Source organism: Strix aluco, chromosome 5 (assembly GCF_031877795.1).
Source record: "Strix aluco isolate bStrAlu1 chromosome 5, bStrAlu1.hap1, whole genome shotgun sequence".
NCBI classification, from domain to species: domain Eukaryota; kingdom Metazoa; phylum Chordata; class Aves; order Strigiformes; family Strigidae; genus Strix; species Strix aluco.
In genome coordinates this window covers 37,319,894-37,345,488 of record NC_133935.1, presented here as the reverse complement: position 1 = coordinate 37,345,488, position 25,595 = coordinate 37,319,894, and the positions used below count along the sequence as shown (strand labels likewise).

The window sequence follows — 25,595 nt, the reverse complement described above, 5'->3', positions numbered from 1 at the left end:
TCTCTGCAGAGTTTTGCCAAAACTGAACAGCAGTTTCCAGTAATCTCAGTTGTGAAAAAAGTGACAAGGTAGAAGGATTCAAAACATTCAGTAGCTTAATTTATGCATAGAAAAATTGAACTGCATATATAAAAACCAATGATGGAGACATGCTTGACATTTGCCACCTAGGAATAACAATTCATTCACTTTTACCACATGTACTTAAGTTTGTCAAGCAGTATGTACACTTGAAAACATTTTAGACTTCTGATACACCAAACTTGTAGAACTCTTTAAAGGAAAAAGATACAATGATTTAGAAACATAAATCGAGATAACAATTTGTATTAACACAAAGCTTATCTTTTGTAGCACAAACTTTAACATAGCTGCCAGCTAAAACACTTTATGCTTATTCAGACTTACAATCTTGTTTCATCCCAAACGCGATGCATCTCTGCAGCCTACAGTACTGACATCGGTTCCGGTGGTGTTTGTTAATGACGCAGTCTTTTGTTCCTCGGCACGAATAAACTAAATTCTTCCGTATACTCCTTTTAAAGAATCCTTTGCATCCCTCACAAGTTACTGCTCCATAGTGACGCCCTAGTTACAGAACAACATAAATCATGACATTAATTTAACCTGTAATATTATTTTTTTAGAGTTTATATTTATTAAAAACAAAGTATATGCTATTTTACCTAGAAAAAGAACACCTTTTTTTCCCCATAGGTTACAGATCTTAAAATATATCGTGGCTATAAAACAACATAAAAAAAAGCAAGTGAATAATTTTTCTAGTTCAAAGCACTTAAACAAGACAGATTTTACAAATAGGCAGGTTGCTTATTAAATTCTTGCTGAATCTGTTGACAGCAGTGTTAAAAAACCCTAAGAAAACATGTTAGTAAGAACATAGAAGGAACTCTTTTAGTTATACATTCTTTAGCAATTTTTTTAAAATGTCCCTACAGTCAAGCCCTGTTATTGCTCATTATAAATTCAGCTGATGAAATTGTGTGCATTAAATCTAACGGAACCATGGAAAGCACAAACATGGAATTTGACAGCAATAGGTAATCACTTCAATGCTTACTTTCACCTTTCATTTTCTTAACAGGGTAACAGTACATCCTTAGTTCTTCCAGTGAAACTTCAAGGAAAGAATAATTTAAAATAGCTAAATAATTTTTTTAAAAAATGAGTTTTTCCGTGAATTTTCTGATACATAATACTAACATATAAAAATTTCTAGGACATACTACAGAAAAAAGTAAAGTTTAAAAATTATTTTTCAGAAGTAAATTGTTTTGATTCTGCTATAGCACTAAATACAAATATTACTAAAAAGTACTGGTTTTGATTAAGGCATGCTTGGCAATTCCAACAATTTTAATTCTATGATCCTGAAGAAAAAAAAAAAATCTAAAACCAAAGATCACTGACAAACACTCAAAACACATACTGCGGAGGCACTAAGGCTGCTCTTTGAACAAAGTAGGGCACATTACAGAAACAAATCTCAAATATGAACTAATTTAAGAGAAAATATATTTTTAGATTCTTTCCTCACTCCTCACAAATTTTTTTTAGATACATCAATCTCATCTGCCTGAAGTTTCTAGAAATTCTGATTGGTTTTAAAATGTGAAATTTATAAAGCATCATATATGCTAAAAGAATATTACTAAGTGAAACATTTTAACAGCAGTTAGATTGTGAATATCTAATACACATCATGCAAAGCCAGGGGGCTGCTTCTTCACCTGCTCTTTGATGTAGCTTCTTGGACTCCAGATTGGAGGTGCCTGCAAAGCAGTTTGCATGACACTGCTTGTCACACAGGAGGCTCCCCAGAACCTGCAGCTGCTTGGGGAAATGTGGCACTCTCCCCAAATTCACTACCACTGCTCGACATCCCTGGGCCAGGACAGGAGGAGTAGCTCCTGGGATCTAAAGCCTCTCAAGGTATACTCCAGCCCTCCACTGGGGAGCCAGAGGACTCTTGCCAATTGGAGTAGACCAACCAGATCTTTGCCTTATGTTTGCCAGAAATTTCCTTTGAGATGTGTGAAGTCTGACATGTATTTAGAGCTCTAGGAACTATATTTTTAATGGTAAACTTTGCTGCAGTAGAAAACTTTTAATTAGTTTTGTTTTCTAGGAAGCTTGCTCCCCATCTTACTACTTTTCATGATGATATCCTAACATTAACTACTTTTTCCCCTGGCCCCCCATTTTTATACACTTTATTCCCATCACTTCCCAAAAGGAGCATTTAACTGCAGCTGTCATATTTTGATATTACTGGAGGTCTATCATACAGACTTCACTGACAAACCATAGAAGTCTTCTAATGGAGCAATCATTTCCTTACTTAGACTAATTTTAGCTAAGTAAGTATAGAGTAAAGTTAAATGTCTCATCTCTCTTACGCCCCATTATCTTCTGTAACAAAGAAAGTGCAAAGAAAAAAGAAGCTTTCAGCTAAACCATGCTGAGGAACAGCCCTTGTAGTTCTCTCTCTCTCCTCTTTATTTTTTAAATAAATAAAATAATATACTAGAATTTTAAATACATAAAAATAAAAATAAAATAAAATAAAAATGAAAATAAAATAAAGAAATAATTCCAACTCTGACAGATCTGGAACACCTGATGGCAGGCGCATATACAAAGGAAATGTGGGAGACAAAGTTCTCCAGTGCACTGCTCCCATTATATTTCTTCCTGGTCTCTTAATATCATTACAAAAAATTTAGTGCATGAAACATTTTCCTTTTCTTACCTTAGCAATATATGACTATACCATTTTTAAGCTTATTTTTTACTGGAATTATAATGCATTTTTACAATTTTAATAATGGTTCTTCAAATACCAAACTGTCCTGCATAAATCTCATATTAGCATTTTTTTCATATACTTGCAAAGTCTTCCTTGTCTACTGGTTTCATACTCAGAATAATGAACATGTTTCTCATATATTTTAAGAGAACCTGTCAACAATAACGAAGTTTACCACATGACCTTACTTTAAGGAAGAAAAACATTGTTGCTTAAGTAATTTTTATAACAGAAAATAAAATGCATCAGTCTAAGAAAAAAAGGCAAAAATGATGTGGTAGAAAACTTTAACTTTATGATGCAAAACAATAAATCCCAACCATGAACACCAGAGTACCATTTAGTGTTATTCTCCACTGAAGGAGTAGTGTATCCTTTCTGTTTGTGCATGTGTATATATGAAGATATATATATATATGCATGTGAACTGTTATATAGCTTCAGAAGAATTTTAAACTGCTTTTATAAAATTGCACCACTTAAAAAAAAAAAAAGAAGAAAGAAAAAATAAATACCTGATGCCTTGTCTCCACATACAACACACAGATCAAACACTTTATTTAGGCCCTGTTCACTGGGGGAGTTGTCTGTTAAAATCTGGAAAAAATTGTGAAAGAATTTAATTTTTCTTATCATCAAGAAAGATTAAAATGTATTTCATGCCTGTGTTTTTTCTCTAAGATAGGGGACCAATTCTACAAAGTATAAGGTTTTCTTGACTAAAATTTACAGTCTTCATAGACACAAAGGAGCTACCTGCCATGCCAGTGTGCTCCTTTGCAGGATGGAACAAATGTTTTACTTGTAATACTTCTGAAAAGAACATTTCATTGAACAGACTGCCATTTTGAAAAACATTCAGCATTTGCATACTCTTACCTTTTGTTCAATTTTGTATTTATATCTTAATGACTTGTTCATATTACCAAAGAGACTTAAGCATTAAACAGATGGAACAAAAAAATCCCTTGTAAAGGCTACTAGATCTACATTCAGGTTTATTAACTCCTTTTTTTAAATGATATGCATAAATGGTGGACCAACAGAAAATGTATTCTGGACACTACCATTAACTATCAAGTGGTATATAGTTTGGCTTTCAGTAACACTTTGTCATTATTACAGTATTCTTGTCTCATCTCATTAACCTCTGATACCTGTAAAGCTTCATTAAGCACATAGTATTAGAACCCCAGCACTACAGGGTAGGCACTATAGCCTTTCATTTGATCTTTAAAAACTCTATCTCACTGTGACATAAATAAAGCACAGCAAAAAAACAATTTAAAAAAGGAACACACATATCACGAGTAACAACCAAGCATCATATTGACAATTATGTAAGGCAGAAAAGAAAAAAATTCTTCCCATTAAAAAGATTATACTTTAGAAGTTTTAAAGAGTTTCTAACTTCTACTGTGTCTTAATGGGAAGTCAGACTCATTCTTGCTTTGCATATTCAAAGCAGGACCTCTGATAAAAAGAGAACTTACCGGAAGTACCCTATCTTCTATAGAGAAAATTAAGAAATCACTTTTTTTAGAAGGTTCAGAAGATAGTATAGACGATATATATGGGAATGTTTAACAAGTATACTTCTTTCTAGTTAGCCTTTGTTAACAATACTGCCTCAGAGATTCATCTATTAAGTTTTCTTTTAAGAAAAAATAATATTGATGAGTTAGAAGAATATTAACCTTTCATTCCTTCCTAATTTCCATTATTAACATTATGTATTTTCATGATATTATATAAAATATATATAAACAATTTCTAAGTCCTTCCATAAATGAAACCTACACTGAAATGGGAAGTTCCACATAAGGAAGGACTATAGAATTGGGCCCATGAGGAGATAAAAATCCCAGACTCAGAGAACTTATCAACTGACCTTGAACATGAGGAATAAAAATTGATTATTAAGATGAAGAAGAGCCACTGAAGGTAAAATAGATGATGGGAGAAAGGGCCTTGCCAAATGAGTCAATGTAAAGGTAAGATGCAATAAAAGAGAGTTTTTTTGTAGAGCAAATGAATGGGCATTTCAAGTGGAGGCTACAGAAGAACAACAAAAAAGGTGAAATTGCAGGTGAAAAGATCATTTAGGGGAGAAAATATAAAAGATCCCAAAGAGGATGCAGTTGAACAATAAATGAATGGTACCCTGTATTTCATGAGCTTTAAGTGGAAAAAAGAAATCTCTAACCATACATATTAGCTGACAATAGAACAATCTAACTAAAGTGACAGAACACTCTGTTGCCTCTCAGACTAATCTATTTTGCCTGAACTGTACAATCGGAACTAGAGCTTTCAATTTTTTGTTCAGACTTCCTATATTCCTGAATTTTGCCTTTTAAACCAGTGTGGCACACCTCTCATCTCTTAAGTTGTCTTTGAAAATAATTTTTTTTTATGGATTACTTCAAATCATATCCCACTGATTTATACTTTTGTTGAGGTTTACCTAAAATACAAAGTGTATGATACCACTAAACATGCTTAAATGCCTCTCAATAAGGTTGGCTTTTGTTATGGCTCCCCTATTCATAGCAATCAAATTCTCTGGAGCAAGGACCTTGGATGTCCATTTACAAAGATTTGTGAGTTTCAAAAAAAATGTGTAATACAGAGATATGTTTCAAGCTTACGCAACATGTGAGTAGCGAGTCAGAGTAGTGGACTGGCTCCCAGCAGAACACAAACTAAAAATACCAGGAGTCTTCAGTTGAAAAGACATTACTTGGGAAGAGGATATGATAATGACTTATAAAAACATTAGGATCCTTTGTAGCTGTTTCTTATAGTACAAGAGACACCTAATTAAATACTTCCCTCAGAAGATCAAAATCAACTAAAGTATTCTTTGCAAAACATACAGTTATACTACAGGATATTATACAGACCAAAGCATATATGGTCTATATAAATAACAAAAAAGATTGTTAAACTTTAATGGCAGCTATCAGATATGATTGTCTTACTACAATCTCCAGATCAGGAGGTTGCTCTAAATCATCAACTAATGGAAGTGAAAGGATATGCTCACAAGAATCATTATTTACTTGTCCAGTTTTTAATATTTTTCCTTAAGCAACTGTTGCTGGTCATTGTTTAAGTGTAAGATATTGGACTAAATGGACTGTAGCTATCCTAATGTTGCCTGGTCTACCACACTGATGTATTTTAACAGCAGCATAAATGTATGTGGGTAAACAATATCCAATAACTACACTTTAGCTGGAGTGCAGTAATCTCCTACTTCATGCTGAAGGAGCTCACATCTCCCAAGTCTTCTGTGCATGTTCTTCACATCAGTGCCACCTCATCCTTGCCAGGTGAGGATATGGGGCAGAAAGCTTCGAAGTTGGAGGGTGCGGACTTGGGAAGTGGCACATACAATGTGCCTGAGAGTAAGGTGCACTGGGGACCAGTTTAGGGAGATACAACCCTGACTAGTTGCAATCTCGCATTAGTAAATCCAAAATCTTTACTGTTATTTCCCCATCCCCACTGAATAATGGACTTCTAAATAGTCTCTCTGAGAAACTACCTTGAAGTACAGTTCACACAGCTGAACAGTAGTTACAACAGTGTACAAAAAGGAAAACAAGCAGAAGGAAATGTTAAGCGGTAAAGACGATGGAGAAAAGACTATGTTTTTCAACAATACGTGAAAACAGATGGAGAGTCAATGAAGCAGAAATAAAGAAGGACTGTTGGTATGGCAGGAGCTGGAAATTACAACAAAAATAACAGTATTCTTTCTAATGTCATGAGCCAGGGTATATATTTTAAAAGCAATAAATTTACCAAAAAAAAAAAGTTTTCTTCAGAATTTCTATGTATCCATGCTGAGTCCTAGTGCAAGGAAAAGTATATCATTAAAAAAAATACTCAAAAAAGGAGAACCCAGACAGACATATTTGGAAATAAAACAACTCTTCTTATCCCATTTGAACCAAAATTATGAAATAAAGTGGATTATCTACCTGGATGTGTTGTGCAGATATATCAGGGGATGCAAAAAACAGTTGGTTGACACCTGCAGCATCTGGAGTTGCTAGGATAACTTTTCCTGGAGTGGAATCTTGTCTGGCAAGGATGACCTTGCTTGGGGTAGAGCCATCATGATTTGTTAAGATGAACTGCTTGCCTGCTGAGCTCTGATCAAGTGCTGTAACAATCTGAATCTTCTGGCCCGTCTGCTGATCTGTGACAATCTAATAATACATTTATCTCAAATTGTTATGGTAATTTAAGTTCACCTTTGGGGCCCAATCTGGGCACTTGAAGAAAACGGGAATTTTGCCTTTGACATTTGTGAAGCAGGATCGTCTTCCCCTCTGTCACACAAGAATGAAGTAAACTCAGGCAAAACCTTGGATTTTCACTGTATTTGAAACACATTTCAATCAAGGGTGTTTGAAGTCAAAACCTGAGTTCATACTCAAGTTTTACAATTGGCCCATGCTTTTACAACACTACTGAAACCCTTGACAGTTCTAGCATCTGGAATTTGAGGTATGCCTGTAGCTCAGCCCTAGGACCCGCCAGGTTACAAGAAATCTTAACTCTTGAATTCACTGCATACCATATGAAGTGCTTAGCACCTCTTGTGTTTGGCTGTTTAATAAAAAACTTCTTAAAAACACAAACGTAAACTTCCAAGTGAAAAAAGCAAGCATTAAACAGCAAGAAAAGCAATAATCTTGTTGTATCTCTATATACATTTTAGGCTTCATTTTTTCAGGGGGCTTTTTCTTTTTTTCTTTATATATTCCTAAATAAAATAAACAAATCAGAATCTCTCTCCCTGCCTTTTTTTTTTATTTTTGTAAAGGAAAAACTTATTTTCATGTTTCATTTCACAATCAAGATCAGACATACAGACTGTTTTTTCCATTTTATCACTATTATAATCCTCAGAGAAAATAATCAAGATTCCATATATCTTCCATTATCTCACTTTTAGTCACTTCCTGCCTTTCTCCATCAAAATGCCTATACGGAAAACTGCCTGGTTTATTCTGGAGACTAAGGAGACTCATCCTACAAAGACCTATGACCAATCATTTATGTCCATCTATCCACCCCTAACATTTATATGGTCCTTATTACTGATGAAATTATTTATTTCATGGTCTAACACTTATCATAACTAGTTTCATGTAATTAGGGCAGCCATAATTTTATTTTCTACGTGGAGAACAAGAGCACAAAGAAACTGAATGAGGCACAATTTCATGCAAGTCTTTATCAACTTTGTTATTGCACCTTCACAACTAGCTCATTACTTTAAATGATCAATATACTTATATTTGTTACAAAACGTGTGTATAGCTTCTGTTTTAAAAAGATAAGCAGTGAGAGATATAAATTATTGAGTATCTAATTTCAGCAGTTATAAATCAATACTGCCACTTTCAAATATTCAGAAATTATGAGTTTCAAAATATACAAAAGGAATGTGTTTCCTTTAGGTGGTCTTTTGCTATTAACATTTTAATAGATCAAATTTCAATTTTTTTCTCTGCAAAACACAATCAAAAGATTATTTAAGAGAGAAGTCTGGGTAAGATGATAAAATTCCAGACACTAAAGATGTAATAAAAGAATGTAAATCACCATGAGATTTGGGGTGTAGAGTGGGAAGACAATGCAAAACCCCAGTAGTTATCAACATGATTAATACAGGGTTTTCCATTCAGTTTTCTCAGATATCCACATGTCCGGGACCACAAATGCCTACAGCAGTCCCTTATCTCTCCTTTCAATTCCTTTATGCTGATTCTATATTCTCGAGAAGGCAAACTTCCTTGCCCTTTTAATTCCCTTCTTTGCTTAGCTTTCTCCTTCCATTCACAATTCTTCATTTACAATCATTATTTCTCCTGTGTCATTTCTGGCTATTTTCAAAGTAGCTGATGTTCCCTTCCCCTTCTCTCCAAACAAATCTACTTTGTTGGGATTAGGAGAAATCCAATGTATGTTATCCTCAACAGGGTGCATACACGTACAAAAGCCAAACACAGAATGTTGTGTCATCTCTTGAATTTCCAGATATGCTCTTTGAAAGACACTCTTCTCTAAAATCTACCTCCCCATCAAAACTTAAAAATGCAACTATGTGTACATAAAAAAAGGCACACACTTGATCTACTTAGGTTTATACAAAGTATAGTATAAAACTAACTCAAAACCCAGCATGTCCCTAAAGTTGAACTAAAGTTGAAATTCAAAATTATATCCAAAAACATTGAAATGTTTTGGATATAAATGCTAAATTATATTTTTTCCTATTGTAGTCCAGCTCCATAATTTTAAAAAGGTAGGACAGTAGGAAGAAGAACCATTGCTACTTCACACAACTCACCTATTTAACAAATAGCGTCCCAATTCTTCAAATTCTAGGAGGATGCCCATGTAGTTTTCACTACATGATATAGTAGGTATAGTGTTACATTGATATCCGTACAAAGCTATGCTATCTGCACAACTGGTTTCTGCAGCTGTCAAGCATTTGACAGCTGTCAAAGGCATAAGAGAAAGCAGTTTAAACAATTAAGCACAGTCTGTCTGCAGCTGACCTCTTATGGCCATATACCTGCAAAAACTCCACCTAACTTGCAATGGGACTCTGAAAAGTGGAGCAGTTCACCAAAGTATAACAACTTGCAGTACCTAAATGTTGAGATAAGAGAAAAAAATAATCAGAGGAAAAAAGAAACCACTTATCTTCTCGAGGGAATCCATCTGGGCTCAGTAACAACACATTATGTTTCTTAATAATCTGAAAATCAGTATCACTAAAGTGGTAATGTTATAAAAGAGGAATATATTAATTCAGGATTGTCTGCTTAAAAAATATGCTTCCCCAATGTATTTCATTTAACCAGCCTGATGATAATGGAGGATAGTATTTTCCTTTATTGCTTTTAAACCTTGTCTGTTAACAAGTTTTGACTTCCATTTAAACATAATTTCAATAAATTAAATACCTCAATAATTTTGTGTTCCTATTTTAGGGGAAAAAAAGTGTCTAAACACAGAGGACTAATCCACCTGCTTATAACAAAGTCAGTTTTGAACAGAAATGTCTGTTTAACAATAAATGTGACATTCAACTTTTATCCTAGAGAAATGTTAACATTCCCTAAAAAGGGTGACTAACGAAACATGTTTTAAAGAACATTTTACTGAGGATTTTGTATTTCGAGACTTCAGATAATTATTTACATGTATTTAACAATAATAAACTACTGATTGAAAATATAAACTAAAAATGAATGAATTTAACATTTATTTTGAACATTTCACTGAGATTTATTTGTTCCTACAAAGTTCTTTGCTCTTCATGTGAATGCTGTGTTGAGGAAAGTTTTCATTGCTAAGTTTTATCTCATATCTAATTTATTATTATTGATATTGGTGACATGCTTGTAGATGCCTGTTGCAGGAAGGATGCCATTCGATTGAGTGCTGTTTCGTACATATCAATAGACAACCACCACCCCAAAGCGCTCACCATCCGTTTTGAAGCAAGAATCAATGAGTGTGGTGAAAATAGACAAGGCACAAAGTAGCTGGGTTAGAAACAAGTGACATTCCAGCTCCACGAGACAAGGAAAAACTATATAAAGGTCCCTGTCCCTAGAAATACAATTCTTCTATGTTCATCATATTTGCAGTAATTATAGCGCCTAATCAAAAGTAGATCTCCCCCCACAAAAAAGCTGACGCAGCAAGGTTAGAAGTCTGCCACTGGCTTTGAACCAACAGAACTGTCCTGCTGTTCAACAATAAAGGCTCATGGGTTTGTATGCCGTCGTCCCACATTCAGACCCTGATGCTGAAATTACATTAAATGGCTTCACACTACAGGGACATTATATCATATGGGTATTGACAATGAAAACAGAGGATAAAGAGATGGTTAATTGACTAACATAAATTACTTAATAAAAAGTACAGCTATACACAAAGCATAGAAAAGGAGTAGACGCAGCTGAAAAAATAAAGATCTACTGGATAGATAAGACTGATACCATGACTAGTGCACAGGTGATAAAACAAAACACAAGATCATGTATGGGGGGCAGTTGTGAAGAGTCTTGGATGGTCGAAAGCTTGAACACAGTGCACCAAAAGGAAAAAACAGTGGAAAATACTGAAGAGTGAAGCCAGCAAAAGAAAAAGCAGCCAAGATTATACTAGCAGCTGGCTTGCTTAAATGAGTGTTTTTGTATGCAACAACATATATCTGAGAATATTTTTAAAATTTATTCTGCAGTTGGTATTTTTCTCTAGGATGAAATTTAAAAATAAAATGTTTGCAAGGACTTGCACTGAGTTTTAAAGGGATAAAATATAAAATTCCATTCCCCAAATCCTCCTAATCTCCACACACACATATCTATATTGCTTTAACTACCTACATTGCAAGAACTTCATACCCTCACTTGAATTGGAGATTATTATCTGGCCAGGCTATGAATTAGCATACCAGGACATATAACATTAGTTGGGACAACAAAAAACCAGTATCCTTCTCAGACATTAGGTTGCCTTGCACTTTTTCATGACTTCTATCAATAATACAATCCAGTATTTCCCTCCCTCCCTGCTCCAAAATCTAGAAATGTTCCAACTCAGTTGAATTACCAAATCTAAAAATTATTCAGCTTCTAAAGAGCAGTATCATTACAGTATTGGGAAAAGTCATTTTCTGTTCAGTAGTTATAGTTTTTTGTAATCTTAAAATTCTTAGGAGGAAAAAAAAAAAGAAAAAAAGAGGGAAACACTGGAATGATATTTATTCCCATTTATATAGAAATGGTCTCTGTCACCCAGGGCTGAATATTTACATACAAGCAAATAATATGATGCAAAGAAAAAAGAACCATATGTGAAAACTGGCAGAAATATATAGTTCATCTTTGCTTTTAAAATATATCAGATGAAGCATACCTGTATACGTTGTGGTAAAGAGAGGCCTGAATCTGCAGGGACAATCTGTATTCGTTGTGCTGTCCCATCCATTAGTGTTTGTGTAACAGCTTCCTGGGAATGGGCAATCTAGAAAGAGGAAACAAATGTAATGGATTAAGAATGGATATACTGCCTTAAGGATGGATACACTAGCTTAAAAGATGAGATCTTAAGGTTTCACCGATTTCTGATTTCCCTGCACAAGGCCATGGGAAGTCTGACACTCTTACTGCATATGGAATGCAAATGCTTGTCATCTAATTTAATAGATTAATTTTGCTAGTTAGAAAATTGTTTGTTTCACTGTTTTAAACCCATTTTGAAATACCTTCCAATTTGAAATTTAGAAACAAGTAAAACAATTCACTGGTGACAAGTCCATGTAAGTCAACCAGACTGAGTATCTGTTGATGTTCATGACACACAATACCTTTCATCATAGCTGTGGTACATTTACACTAAAATATTTTTACCTTAATGGCTTACTTAAAGTGACAAAAGAATATGTGGTGTGGAAACACAGCAATTGGCCTTTTCTGTTCTGTTTTTCTGTTAAAGCAGCAAAACCAGAACAACAAAATTCTATACTGGAGAACTACCAAGAAAATTAAGAGAGAATTAATGAAATGCATGAAGTTGCCAAGCAGTGTATCTTAAAAACAAATTTAAATCCCTGTGTGAATGCTCTCGGACACAATTTGTGGAAGTGCTTTAATGATTATCAGTATTTTAAAAATTCTTCACATTCTATAGCCAAAGGAATATGGTGGAAGGTATGATTCATTACATTATTTGCCAATAAAAATTAAGAAGTACAGCTGCTATTTGCAGAGGCTTGATCAGGAAGGTCGGACTTTTTGTAGTACAAAGGAAGTCTGTCTTCACAGAGTTTACAGATACCTACAAACTGAAATTTTTGTCTTAAATTCCCAAGTAACATCCCAAACTTTTTGCTGTTCAAAAACTCTGGAACATCCTGCAATTCTGTATTAATAATAATTCCCAGTATTCACACCATTATAAAAATGCTCCTCTTCAACTGTCGTCCCCCCCCCCCCCCCCAATTAATATAGAGAATATATATCTATATCACAGTAAAGGTACTGTTTCATAACAGGTTGAGAGCTTTTTTGTTCCTCCTGGATCAGCTTCCTGATTTTGCAACCACACCACCTAGTACCAGCAGAAGAAAGGAGACAAGAACACACAGCTGGAGGTAAGTATGAAAAGGGGAAAGGAGTGGTGGGACTTCCCCTTACAGCAGAAATACAAGCTTCCATCAGACTAAGCTGACTTTGAAATTTTACCCGAAAAGGCATTATTTTTAGTACCAGTCTCAGCTCTTATAACACATTTGCTCCTATCTCTTCAGCTTGGTAGGTAAAACTGGTTGGTTAGTCATTCAGTGATCTGGAATAGGACACTGATGCAGGTTAAAAAGCAGCCCAGCAGACAAAGGCTATTCTTAGTGTAGATCAAACCTTCAATCCAGATCTCCACAACGCTCAGAAGCAGACGCATCAGAGCAAATGAGAGAGTGGGATTAAGCTGCTGGGGGGAATGCTTAAACTGCCAGCACCATCAAAAGAAATGCTTGTCAAACTACTGCTCAAGCCATTTTCAAACACTGCTGTCTAAAAATACCCAATTTTTCATGAATATGAATACTTTCCATATTCAAACAATTCATCCACTTCTTTGCTTAAGTAAAGGACAAAGAAGAGTTCATTATACAGCAACATTTACAGTTTCAAATTCTGCATCAGCCTTTCAAATGACATGTACACGTGGTGATTTACAGGCAATTGGAGTTTTATGTGAATTTACCTTTGCTTTACAAAATAAGCTACATATTCCAGGACTGCTTTATGCTTGCTCCCTTAAAATGTCACAGTCTATTTATTGTGCAAGGTAAAAGTGCTCTTCAACCCCACAAAATGTCAGCTTGACAGTTTCACTTCTAGACACAATACAGTTTTTTATTGCAGTTAAAAAAAGTACCGATAAGAATAACTGCAGTATTTGTTAAAAATTGTATTTTGTGTATGACAGACTCTGTTTCAACAAATATGTAGCTTTCCTCTGTTACTGTTACCTGGCAGGACTGCGGAAAGAAATCGCCATATACCAGTGTACCCAACCACAGATTAAAGAAAGAAGATTGCAGCAGGCTCTTGAAGACGACTTCCCTACATGAATCAAGGAATGTGATCTTGATATAGAAAAATGCATTATCTCACACTCAGCAAAAGATGATCAGCAGTTGGCAGACTTTGAGAAAATATAAACATTGTGCTATGCTCCACATAGACAAGGCTATAATCTTTTTTTTAAATAAGCTTTGCTTTTATCAAAAAAGCCCTAAGTTAACAAAAACACATTTGCAAACATCATCATAAAATTGTCTGTGATAATTTTGTCTTTTAAAATGCTTCATGAACAAGAATATTATAAATAAATCTAAACCTATATCACAGAATGCTTCTGACCATTATTTCAATGAGACACAGGAGCAATTTCCATTCTTCTCAGAATGGGAACACCTGTCTTTTTCCTTTCACATTCTACTCATGCAAATTTTTCTCGTAAATTCAATTAAAACTATTTCAACATACAAGAGAGTTACAAATGCAGACAAAAATACCGCTGAAGTTCCACAGACCTTAAACTATGGTTTTCAATGATTACATCGAATAGGAACACCACCAAGCAATTACAGCTGGTAGGTCACAGGTAGGTAGGAATGTAAGGTATTACATGAAGGCCCCTGTAAGACCACTCTCCTTGCTGACTTCACCTTTCAGGCAGTGCACTCATGCACGGCATGCACCTTTGACAGTAATTTTGGCTTACCTTGCACTGCCCTGGGTGATGCTTTTCAGTCCTTCTAATCATGTGCCAGGTTGGGCTGCACCTTGTACCAGAGAAGGGAACTGACCCCATCTGGGAGGGAGGAGACCTTCCTCCACTATCCTGTAATTTTTTTGTTCCAGTTTTGTCCACCACACTATAACACACAGAGCTTACATAAGCAAGGCTAGCATAGCGTGAGAATAAGTCGCTAAGTGAGGACTGGGGAATGCTTAAGCCACACTGCTGCCAAATAAGACGTGACAGTCTCAGGCTTAGTAAAACCTTGATAAAGGACAAACCCTAATCTACACTGCTGACAGAATGATATCCATGAAAAGTGTAAGGCTGCAGTTTCACCATGAATAAGAAAAAACTAACAGCTCTCTGCAGTGTCGCACCTTCACTCCCTCCATCTTCTCCCCTGCCTTCCTTTGGTTACCAGTCATCTCCTTTACACTGGCTCTGGTACTCATTAGTCTTCTCAGACCCTACTTAATGCACTAACTAATCTTCCACTTGTTTTGGCTGGGTTAGCTTGCTGTTAGTGTGGAAATTAAATAAGGTAAGAAAGAGAAAAAGGACCTTCCCTCTCCCATGGCACTGACATACTAAGTCAGCTCAGTGTCCATGGAATCACATTATTAAATTGAGAAACGACCCCTCACGGAGGCTAAACACCATCATCACACCATCCTCTTTTCCAAGTGGAATGTATGCTTCAGCTAGATTTGACTAGCCTGTACTTTAAAAAAAAAAAAAATAAACAGGAAATACAGCCCTATTTAGACCTCCACAAGGAATTATACTACCAAAACAAAGCTACACTACACACACCATTCTCACCAATAAAGAGGACAAGTGAGAGGAATAAAACACCATATATCACATACATCACTCATGTCCTTTGAGATAGCATTAGCAACACTCAGATGTTACAATAAAAGCTGTAAGAATTTATACAGAATAAAATTAAGCATCCCACCCCACCACCTCCAGCCTTTCTGTCTGAAATCTAGACTGAGAGGAACTAAAATTACTTGAAAAGTAAGTCTATATCTAGACAAGATAACAAGATTGGACATTGCAAGCTAAAAAATACTATTTATTTAAGATAAGTTACTGCTTTTATCTAATTTAAAGCAGTGCTAATTTTAAATAGACTATGCTATGATTAAACGTTCTAGATAAGTTTGTATATTCCTATCCACACTCCCAAACTATGGAAGTTCTCTGGCTGCTGTACATAGATTCTGCATACAGGTTACAGAAAATGAGAACCAGAAGTTAGCAGAAACAAGAGTTCAGTCCTCCTTTTGACTTACACCAAACACCAACAAATATTTTACAGTGCAGAGCATGGCAAACCTTTACTAGCTAAAACAAAAATGACAACTGAAGCAATTGCTTAATTGGAAAGTAAAAGCTATATACTGACAACTCTCAATTGTAAATTTTGTAACTGAAAGTTAGCAAAGCAATTACACAACCAGATGGCTCTCTGAAGACCACTACAGGTCCAAAAAGCAGAGCTGCACAGCTAGTCACTTACTGGAAACACTGCTAGATTTTCCTTAGCTTCATTTCTGTGGGGCAAACTTTGACAAAAAAGACTGCAGCATAACTTTAAAACAGACATAATAAGTTCTTCTACTCTTCTTCCATGGGAGAGGAGAGTCTCCAGAATCTTTGGGTGTACTAAAAATTATTTTCTCTTATGATTTTGGTTTTTACATATCAGTCTGGACATTCTATTATTCAATGTCTCTTAAATAGGACTCAAAATTTATATACCTCTCCCACTTGCTGTTCAATAATTTGATGGGCCAGTTCCTCTATGGTTGCCATGATCTTTAATCACCAGAATTTCCTGTCAAAGAAAGGAAAGAAGATGCTTAATATCTATAGCCTCAAAAGTAAAAATATCTTGGGGAAAACAGAGTTTACATAAGTAAAGTATGTTCATAGTTGTCTGAAGGTATCACCCCTGCAGAATTTAAAGTTTGATTATACTATAAAGGTAAGAATTTATTTTCTATTTGTAAAATTCTGTATCTTTTTACTCAAATAACACACATAGAGACCTTCTATTTTTCCTCCACTGACTTCCCAAAGAGCAACAAAATAATAAACTTCCTGTGAGAAAAGAAGTGTATAACTGACCATGACATCAGCAGGGACATAATTTACATCTTAAAAACTGGAACAGAGCCAGTTTTGTTAATGCAAATCAAGGGGGGGAAATCCAACTTCTGACTCATACTGATTTTTAGTATTAATAGGAGTGCTTGAAGGTCAATTTTGTAATTAATAGGAGAAACTACTTGGGAAGCAGAAAATAACATGTCTAAAAAAAGGTGCTGTTTTGTTATCAATGCTGTAGTTACAGCATAAGAAGTCCAAATCTGCATAAGAAGAATTTGGTAGGATTTAACAGACACCACTACATGAATATAAATATACAGTATAAAGTATTCAGAGGTATGCCTTGTTTGTCTGGGTATTGATTTACAAATATTCACCAGGCAGTATTTAAAAGGAACATATACAAACTATGAAGCACCATATACACTTAATTTTCCTGACAAAAGCTGTATTTAAAAAAACTGTATTGCATACCTCTTATATGAAAAAAGAGAGTACTCTTACACTAAAGGATCTGCCTATGTACTAAATTTGCTTTGTTTCAAATATACAATCTACTCAGGTTATACAGTCTCCTCACTGCAGACAAAGTTATAAAAGATGTTTAATACCAATACTGATATTCCTGTATTAACATAAAAATAAATGGTGTCAGTGTAAAGGATTTTTTACACAGTATAGAAGATTTATTTATTTATTTATTTAATAAGCAGAAATGGTGCTGTGTAAGCATACAAAAAGTTAGAATACTAATGAAAGTAGTTACATATGTAGAAAAGCAGTATATACAGCTAGTTGGTTTTCACTCTAACTTTGCTAGAACTCCTACAAACTATTTCCTACCCCAGTTCTCTCTCAACTTTCCCAAGCAACTACACAAATAAAAATGTTAACTCATTTTGAAGCTCATTCTGCTCTTATAATTGCAAAGAGAGCTCTTTTTTGACTAGGGCAAGAACTCCAGGCCTTGGAAGTATGCAGAGCAGTATGCTAAACCCTGATCGATGTGTGGAAGGGAAGACTACAGAAATATTTGGGCACTGTAGACCATTCTAAATCACCCACCAGCATGCTGCATTGTTAGTTAAATTAAGCCAAAAGATGACAGGCATATGCATAAAACATATGAGACTGAAGCTTATGTTGAAAAGCATTATCTCCTTAGAAGATCCAATAAACGTCAGCACCCTTGCAGGAGCAATCTATTAACCCACTTCTGCATGCAGTGAGCTGCAGCACAATCAAAGAGCACTTTCAAGTCAGCCAATGTATTCTATCAGATGTTTTCTTCTTTTAAATAAAATACTTACTAGCAACAAAATACTGCATTGTTTATACACACAGTACCAGAAATTAGTACTTCAGTAAAAAAAAAAGTAAAAAAAAAAAGGCAAAAAAAAAAGCCACAAAGAAAACCTTAACATCTTAAAAGCAAATTAGCAAACTATTTAGTAAGACAGACACTTTTGGGTAAGAGAGATGTACTTTCTGCAAAGAGCTATTTCAGAGGAAGATCTTAGTGCTTCATGACAATTTGACATACCAGAAATATTGTGCATAGCATGGTAATTTGCAAAAAATTAAGAGTAAACTAAGTAAAATGCTGAAATTCTAGTCTGATCTCAGAGTTGATCCTGCTTTGAGTGAGGTTTTGGACTAGAGAACCTCTTGATGTCCCTTCCCACGTGGAATATTGTACAACTAAAAACTACACTATTTAGCTACAGGAACAGCAAGAGTTGCTTCCAATTACAAAAAATTCCTAATTTTCTACATTATTTTCCCCAAAGAAACTAGACTACATCAATACTATCCATCAGAAAAGCAAGACCTATAATCCTTCCCATAACAAAGTATGGCTATGACCTTCTCAATTTTTGTCATATTTACCAACAGAGCCTACGGCTACTTTATTTTATGCTTTTCTAAAACTCTCAGCGTTTCAGCCTGCAGAATGAGCATGTTCCAACAAGAATACTGAATACTAATTATTACTGCTATAGCTGTGTTGCACCAACTCAGCAGCACATGAAAATGAACAATACAGCGCAGTGAAAAGAAAAGCTTAATTTATTGTTCATCTAGTAAAAGCTTGCAGTCAAATACTGAACTTGCACAGAAGGCAAAATCTGGAAAACAACTTTTACAGAAATTGACTCAGACATGAAGAATAAAAAAAAGCTTCTTACCTATCACACCTGTGGCACTGCAAAATCATAATTAAAGATTTTCTTTAATGTTCTCTATCATACAATTTCATGAAATTAACATTAAACTAGCATTAAATAACATTAACACATTCGTATTTTTGCCACAAACTCATAAATGAAAGATGTAGGGATCTGATTTCTCCAAGCTTCCATGAGTACTTTGTCCACAGTCTTAACAACAAAGAAAGGTATTTTCTTTTTACGTTGCAGACTCATTACTACCTTATTCAAAACAATTCTGTCACCAAAAAGGGCTAGCCCGAGTCTATCTCTTGGCCTGAGTTTCCAACATCTCTCCCTGCTGCCAGCACTGGTACCTCTGTGACTTCACAGCTTGCAGCAAAGCTTTATTTTTGTCCGTGTTAGTGTTAGTTCTCAGCCCAAGGAATGACTTGCACTTGCTATATTACCATGCAAATGCTGCTGCTGTACCAGTGATGGAGTGGAACTGTAAATCACACCTTTCCACAGCAGTAGAAATTTACATCACCTTAAGCCATCTGAAGTCTCCCATACTTTCCCACAGCTCTATAAATTGTTGCAAGATGAGCCTTGCAGATTAGACACACTTATTATTGGATTTTACAGATGAATCTGGTGAAGAAACAATAAACAGAGGATGAAAAAAAGCCACAGGACAAAACAGGCAACACTTATGATGGTGAAGTGGCCTAGCAGAGAATTTTGGTCCATAAACTAAAGTACTGTGCAATCAGGAGATTGACAGAAATCTATCTTCTTTCCTCACCCCTTATTTCTAGGGAGGGTGTTCTTTTCTAATTATGAGAACCTTAATAGTCAAAGCTACTTTTAAAAACAATGCAGGGAAAGAAGTGCAGTCATGTTTCACACATATGAGCTTATTTAGAGCTAACCCTCATATTCTCTAGTAGAAATACTCTTCAGTATAGACATTTCAACCTCTTAGCAGATTTTAGTCCTCCAGTTAACAGATATTGACCTTTTCAAGTCCCAACACAGAACTAAATAGCATTTCATCTTTGGTATGTTGGATTTTGTGTTCTTTGCCATACTGCCAAATCCTCACCAATAGCATGGAGAGAGTTTGTACAGGTTATGGCAGAATTCTATAATGGTGCTAACACCTGTCTGTAACATCTCTCTCTTGTGAGCACAATGAATGGCTATGAGGAGAACAGGTATTTTTACATTATTAATTCAGAGGATTATTAATTCAGTGTTATAAAACAGAGCTAGTAAAATACTGAAAATACTCAGGTCCCTCAAATCCAGAATTGGCCATAGGCATCCTTTATTCTTGCTGTTAGGAGGAATGTAAGTATACCCTGTTTTACTCTTAAGAGCAGTGGAAAAGGTTCTCTAAAAGAGATTCCCTGTCTTGATGATGTATTATTTTTGCTATTATTTTTGCAGGAATCCTAAATTACAGATGAGAAAAAAGTAGGAAGGAATTTGGAACAGAATAGAGTTAATCAACCACAACCTCCAAGATGTATTCATCTGTTGCGATACAGTATAAATGCCCTCAAAATAAGCAAAATTAAAGAAAACCAAAAGAACAGTGGTAAGCAAATCTTTTGACAAATTGTTTATAATCAAACTTCTTTAAAGGTGATGATTGGAAACAAAAAACTAATGAAATTACAATGGACTGTGAAAGCCTGACTGGATTAATATTCCCTAAACAAGTGATGCTCCTACCCTTCACCTGTCAGAAGAATTCTACTGGTCAAAAAGATTTTCTTTGAAATGTGATTCTCAGAACCAATAAAGAGAAATCTGTGTTCACAAGAGCTTTGAAACCCAGCTACTTCTGGACTTGAAGAATGTCACCTCTCCATTCAAAGCACCTTCAAGAAGGTTTTTCTTAATAGCTATAATCTTTAGAGAATGACTTATAAATGGCACCACTCCCAGAAAAAAAATCCCTCAAAGAAGTGTAACAAACATTCAAGCTTCTGTCATTGAGGGCCTCTACCACAAGGACAGCTTTTAAAAATGCTTCACTGTAGCCTGACAGTGCATCTTAGAAAAATTATTCTCTTTTATCTACAAGTAGTTAACAATAAAAATTGAAAAAGAGGGAAACACATCTTGAAACTCCATAAATTCTTGATCATAGTAATGAATTCACCAGCTATGAGCTTCAAGTATGAATTCCATATATCCCAAACCTGTTGAGACACAGAAACCTCAAACCAAAGCAAAAGCTTTTCAATTGCTCACCCAACCATTCTGTGCTGCTAGTTAGATCATCCCACAGCTCAGAGGCATGCTTCTGCAGTGTTGTCTTGGTAGGAAACAAAAAGACAGACCTTCCAAATCAAGACATGTGTGCTTTAAGGAATTACTTTGCACCTGATAGTTAGTTCTCCTAAACCAGACATGACTGCCCTCACAGCTAAGATGTTGTAGTAAAACAAGTTAGCTTAAAAACTGAAAGAGATTTAAACTAACGTGTTTTACCTTTCAGTAAAGCAATGAGGGACTACACATGTATTCAACTATGATGCTCCAGACATCAGGAAACTAACTCTGAGAGAGACATAAACCAGTAGAAGTGAACTTTTGAAGCTTTATCTAAAAGAGTCATCTGACTCATTTGAACTAGACTTGTGTGAACAGAGTACTACAAGCACAGAAACAAGACTGAAATCTGATGATGAAGAGGAATCTGGAGAATTGGTTGAGGCTATCCTATCTCTTCAAGCTGCCTGGAATAAGCACAAGGAAACTCAGGCCACAGATGCAGAAACAACTGTCAAAGCTGGACAAATCATCTGAGCATGAGCATATGGGACGTGCATACAATGGAAAAGGAATATACTCATTTGAGTAAGAATCTGCAACTACTACAGTCAGACCACAATAGTTGCCGTATAAAACTGAAAGAATTTTCTAATAGTTTGAATGCCTATTAACATGTTGTTTCCTTAGCTCGGGCTACCACTTAGATAAAAACATCAGCACTGTCAGTGGTGTTCTTGCTACAACTGTATTACTAGTAGCAATGGAAAATTTCTGGAGAGAAGCTGGTAGAGAAACAGTATACACTAGCTCTTGATAACTTAGAAGATACCCTGAAAACCATATTGGTAATCAATATAAATATTAAGCAAACCACCTCTGACATGCAGCTATTATAACCTATATGCAACAATCCATTGCCTAGAAAAATGTTACAATGAAAGTATTGCAATAGCATAAAGTGTGTGCATATATATGTGTATATATATAAAATTCAATTTCTGGGACTCAAGTAGGATAATTGCAGTAACAGAAATTGTTAATATACCTTTACAATTCTAAAAAAGAAATATCTTTCGACTAACACAATAACTAGATTCCTTCCTAGATATAATTCATATCAGTACCAACTGACAACTGCTACATTACAAAAGAGCTACGAAAGCAATTTTTTAAAGTAGTGTTTACAACAGTAATTGATGCATTGGAAGACTGTACTCAGTTTTTCTGCATTTCCATGCACACGTTAGAACTTGGAAATTTGAGGCCTGTTTTGATGTGACATTAATCATCCTACTGGATTCTTTTTAGAAAACCTGTCACTTGAACTAAATGAAGAGGGTATTAGTTCTTCACATTTTTGCATTGAAGTTTTGTCATTCAAATCCATCACTAAATAAATTTAAAAAATATATATAGTTGAGTTTTTTGGCATGAAGCACCAAACTTCTGGTAAAGCCTTATTTATTTCACTGCAAATTGTTTTTGAGGGTATTAATCTTGTGATTACATGTTTTTGAGGATAGACTACAGAGGTGTCTGGAGTTCTGGTGTTATAAATACTGATAAACCCATTTATGTAGAAGCCATGAAATTTTAATTGCTTTGACTCTGTTAAGTTTAAAAGCTCAGAGTTGAGTTAGAAACAGTTCTATTATAGGCAGATAATGTAGCGGTGCGTTTACACTGTTGGAACGTCGCATTTTTAAACTTCTGTAGTAAAACAAACCTGTAAATAAAATTTTTTAAATCACTTCTTAGGACCGATATACATCAGGCCTGATCTGTAAAGTTATACTGATTATGAAGATAGGATCTTATGTTGGCTTCACTTCAGCAGGTGAAATACCTTTGTGTACAAAGAAACAACTGCCAAATTAATACTCCTTAGCAGTCAGTCCCACTGCGGCTCTTGCTAGTGAGTAAAGTACTGATTCAAATTCTCAGAAGCAGGCAAGCAGTCTGAAACACTGGTCAGACTTTAACAGTGCTTATAAGCAGAAGCAGCATAGCTTGGAACACCCTACTGAATTAATTCCCTGTCTCATCGCTTCCCTTGAAGTGTACATGTGGATGAGCTACTTCTGAACTGGTTGCTGAATCACCAGAGTAGTGCAATATTCTGAAGTTTGTCTTTACCACTTGTGTCAGAATGTCATGCAGTAAAGAGTACTGCTCAGCAACTGGCTCAACACCTCGGGCACCTGTATATTATAAGTGGGATGAGAGCTAAGAGTGCTGTCAGGAGTTGCACTGAGGTCCTTGATTATGTAAGAAAGCTCTTGAAGAGTGTAAAATTTTGGCCCGAGTGATGCCTGCTAGCTGATGCCTGCAAGCAGTTGGTGCTAATTGTTGTAAGGTGCCTCCCACAAGAATGCATCCAAGGACATAATTTTTGCAACTGTGATGGGTACGTCCTGGGGAGGGCAGAGAAACCAAAAGACACCTGTGGTAGTCAAAGATAAGAAAGCTGAGAAACTTTACAGACAGAGCAATGAGCCAAGAAGAGGCCACATACGAAAAAAACCTCAGAGCTCATGGAAAGGACACTAAGATACCTCTTCTACAATCACTAGGGACCACCACAGACCACCGAAAACCCCCATGGAAGTCCCTCAGAGACCCTCAAATTTTAGTACACTTGTGCAATGTATTAACATGTGCATTAGATCCTCTGGAAATAGGTGTGTACTTTTCAGGAATTACATGAATATTAATTTCTTTTATTGTATATAATAACTGTGCTTTTGTCTTTTGACATGCAGGTTCGGTGGAATGACCCCCCGTGCATCCAGCGCTGCAATAAAGAATGCCTGCCTTCTAGAACTTTAACCTAAGTCTTAGGGGGTTCTTTTGAGACCGAATTTACAGTAACATGAGGAGCTGGAGTTTCTGTGGACTTTAAGAAAAGACTGTGAATGATTAGTGTCTCTGACGCTTGCAAATGTCATGTTCAACTACATCCTAAAACAAAGGCTAATGAAGATCAGGTTCCTCCCTCATTTACCTGACATGGCATAAGTGAGGCTATGGCTCATGCTGCTGCACAAATTCATGCAGTGCAAACACATCCTTTGTAACCAGTGTGACTTCTAATTACATACACTGAAAAAGTGATACAATTTACAGAATTATTCCCTTACGTTTTCTCTCTTTTTTCATAATGTAAAATTAAAGAGTATTATTGACAAGAATTTACAGATCAATTACATGGTATTTCACATTTTGACACTTGCAATTTCAAGCTGCATAAACATTCAGTAGTAGGTTCTTTTGTGTGTTGTTGCTTGCTTTAACTTTGTGAACCCTAAACATCAAACTAATTGACAAATCCAGTATTTGTAACAATGGTACTCTGTACTGAAATGCCTTAACTTAAATCACCTCCAATAAGCCACATGACTTTGCTCTGAAGAGCATGTATACTGGTCAAAAAACTCACCAACCTCAATGTTGACATGATAAACTTCCGGACATCATTTCATGACAGAGCTCAACTGCTGAAATGGATAGCTGAAACAGGCATTCCTATCCCATTCCCCATTTTTGCTTTATCATTTCATCTCTTCTTGTTCTGGCATCAGTATACACATAATGCTGTGAGGAGTGAGTTCAAGGAACTGAACTGGCAGAAACCTCTTTCTTATTTGTGGAGTCAGGCCACAGTTTCTAAGGCAGTTTGAACAGAATTACAGCTCGTCCTTGGGGAGAAGATCCTGCTCACCCTGACCAAGCTGTGGTGGTGTTGACCACACACTAGGACAATTCAACTCACTAAAAAGACAGAAAACTAATCCAGTAGAAATGCATGAAACATCTGCTAGGTAAGCACACTGAACTAACTAACTTTGCAGTCAGATTCAGTCCATTGCAGACAAAAGGGAGAACATGTTAAGAAGTCAAGGGAGGGAGGAAAAAGAAGGAAGATTAAGGAAAAGGCAGACCTCCCTTTCTATTGCTGTAGTTGGGGAGCTGATAATTCAGGTCAACTGCACTGTGAAACTATACCCATTATTTTCAGTCTGTCCAGCTGCCTGCTGCAGCTCACTGTGGAGTGAGACAAGCTCCACTTCCAGTTGTGCGAAGCAGCAAGGCTCCCTCTTTGAGCAGTACCTACCTGTTAGGCTGTGCATCTTGACGCTGGAGACGGAGGGGCGAGACAGGTCAAGGAGAACTGGCTATCAACAAATTCTAAGCTAACTTTGGGACAGATGTAGAAAAACCCTTTGGCCTACCTAAGGTATTTATGTTAAGCTTCACATCTGGTATGCTTAATCACTCTTTAGAGATCCCTGCAAAGAATTAAGTGAAAAAAATGTTTTAGCTGTTCTTTCTTCTAT

The 25,595-nt window shown here is 35.7% G+C and overlaps 1 protein-coding gene across 8 annotated transcripts in view; it reads right to left on the bottom strand.

Moving 5' to 3' along the window:
- The window catches only part of NR2C1 (nuclear receptor subfamily 2 group C member 1), a 55,691-nt gene that overhangs the window by 20,285 nt on the left and 9,811 nt on the right, over window positions 1-25,595 (bottom strand). For 2 of the 8 annotated variants that reach the window (XM_074827044.1, XM_074827037.1), the window contains exons 2-6: window positions 16,466-16,541; window positions 11,801-11,908; window positions 6,823-7,053; window positions 3,346-3,427; window positions 409-588 (exon numbers count right to left, since the gene is read on the bottom strand). In XM_074827044.1, the coding sequence (XP_074683145.1) occupies window positions 409-588; window positions 3,346-3,427; window positions 6,823-7,053; window positions 11,801-11,908; window positions 16,466-16,519 (655 nt within the window). In that variant the 5' untranslated portion in view covers window positions 16,520-16,541. Of the gene's footprint in view, window positions 1-408; window positions 589-3,345; window positions 3,428-6,822; window positions 7,054-11,800; window positions 11,909-13,916; window positions 13,999-14,674; window positions 14,736-16,465; window positions 16,542-25,595 lie in introns of those variants that run through there. The other 6 variants (XM_074827038.1, XM_074827041.1, XM_074827042.1 and 3 more) reach the window with 6 other exon arrangements.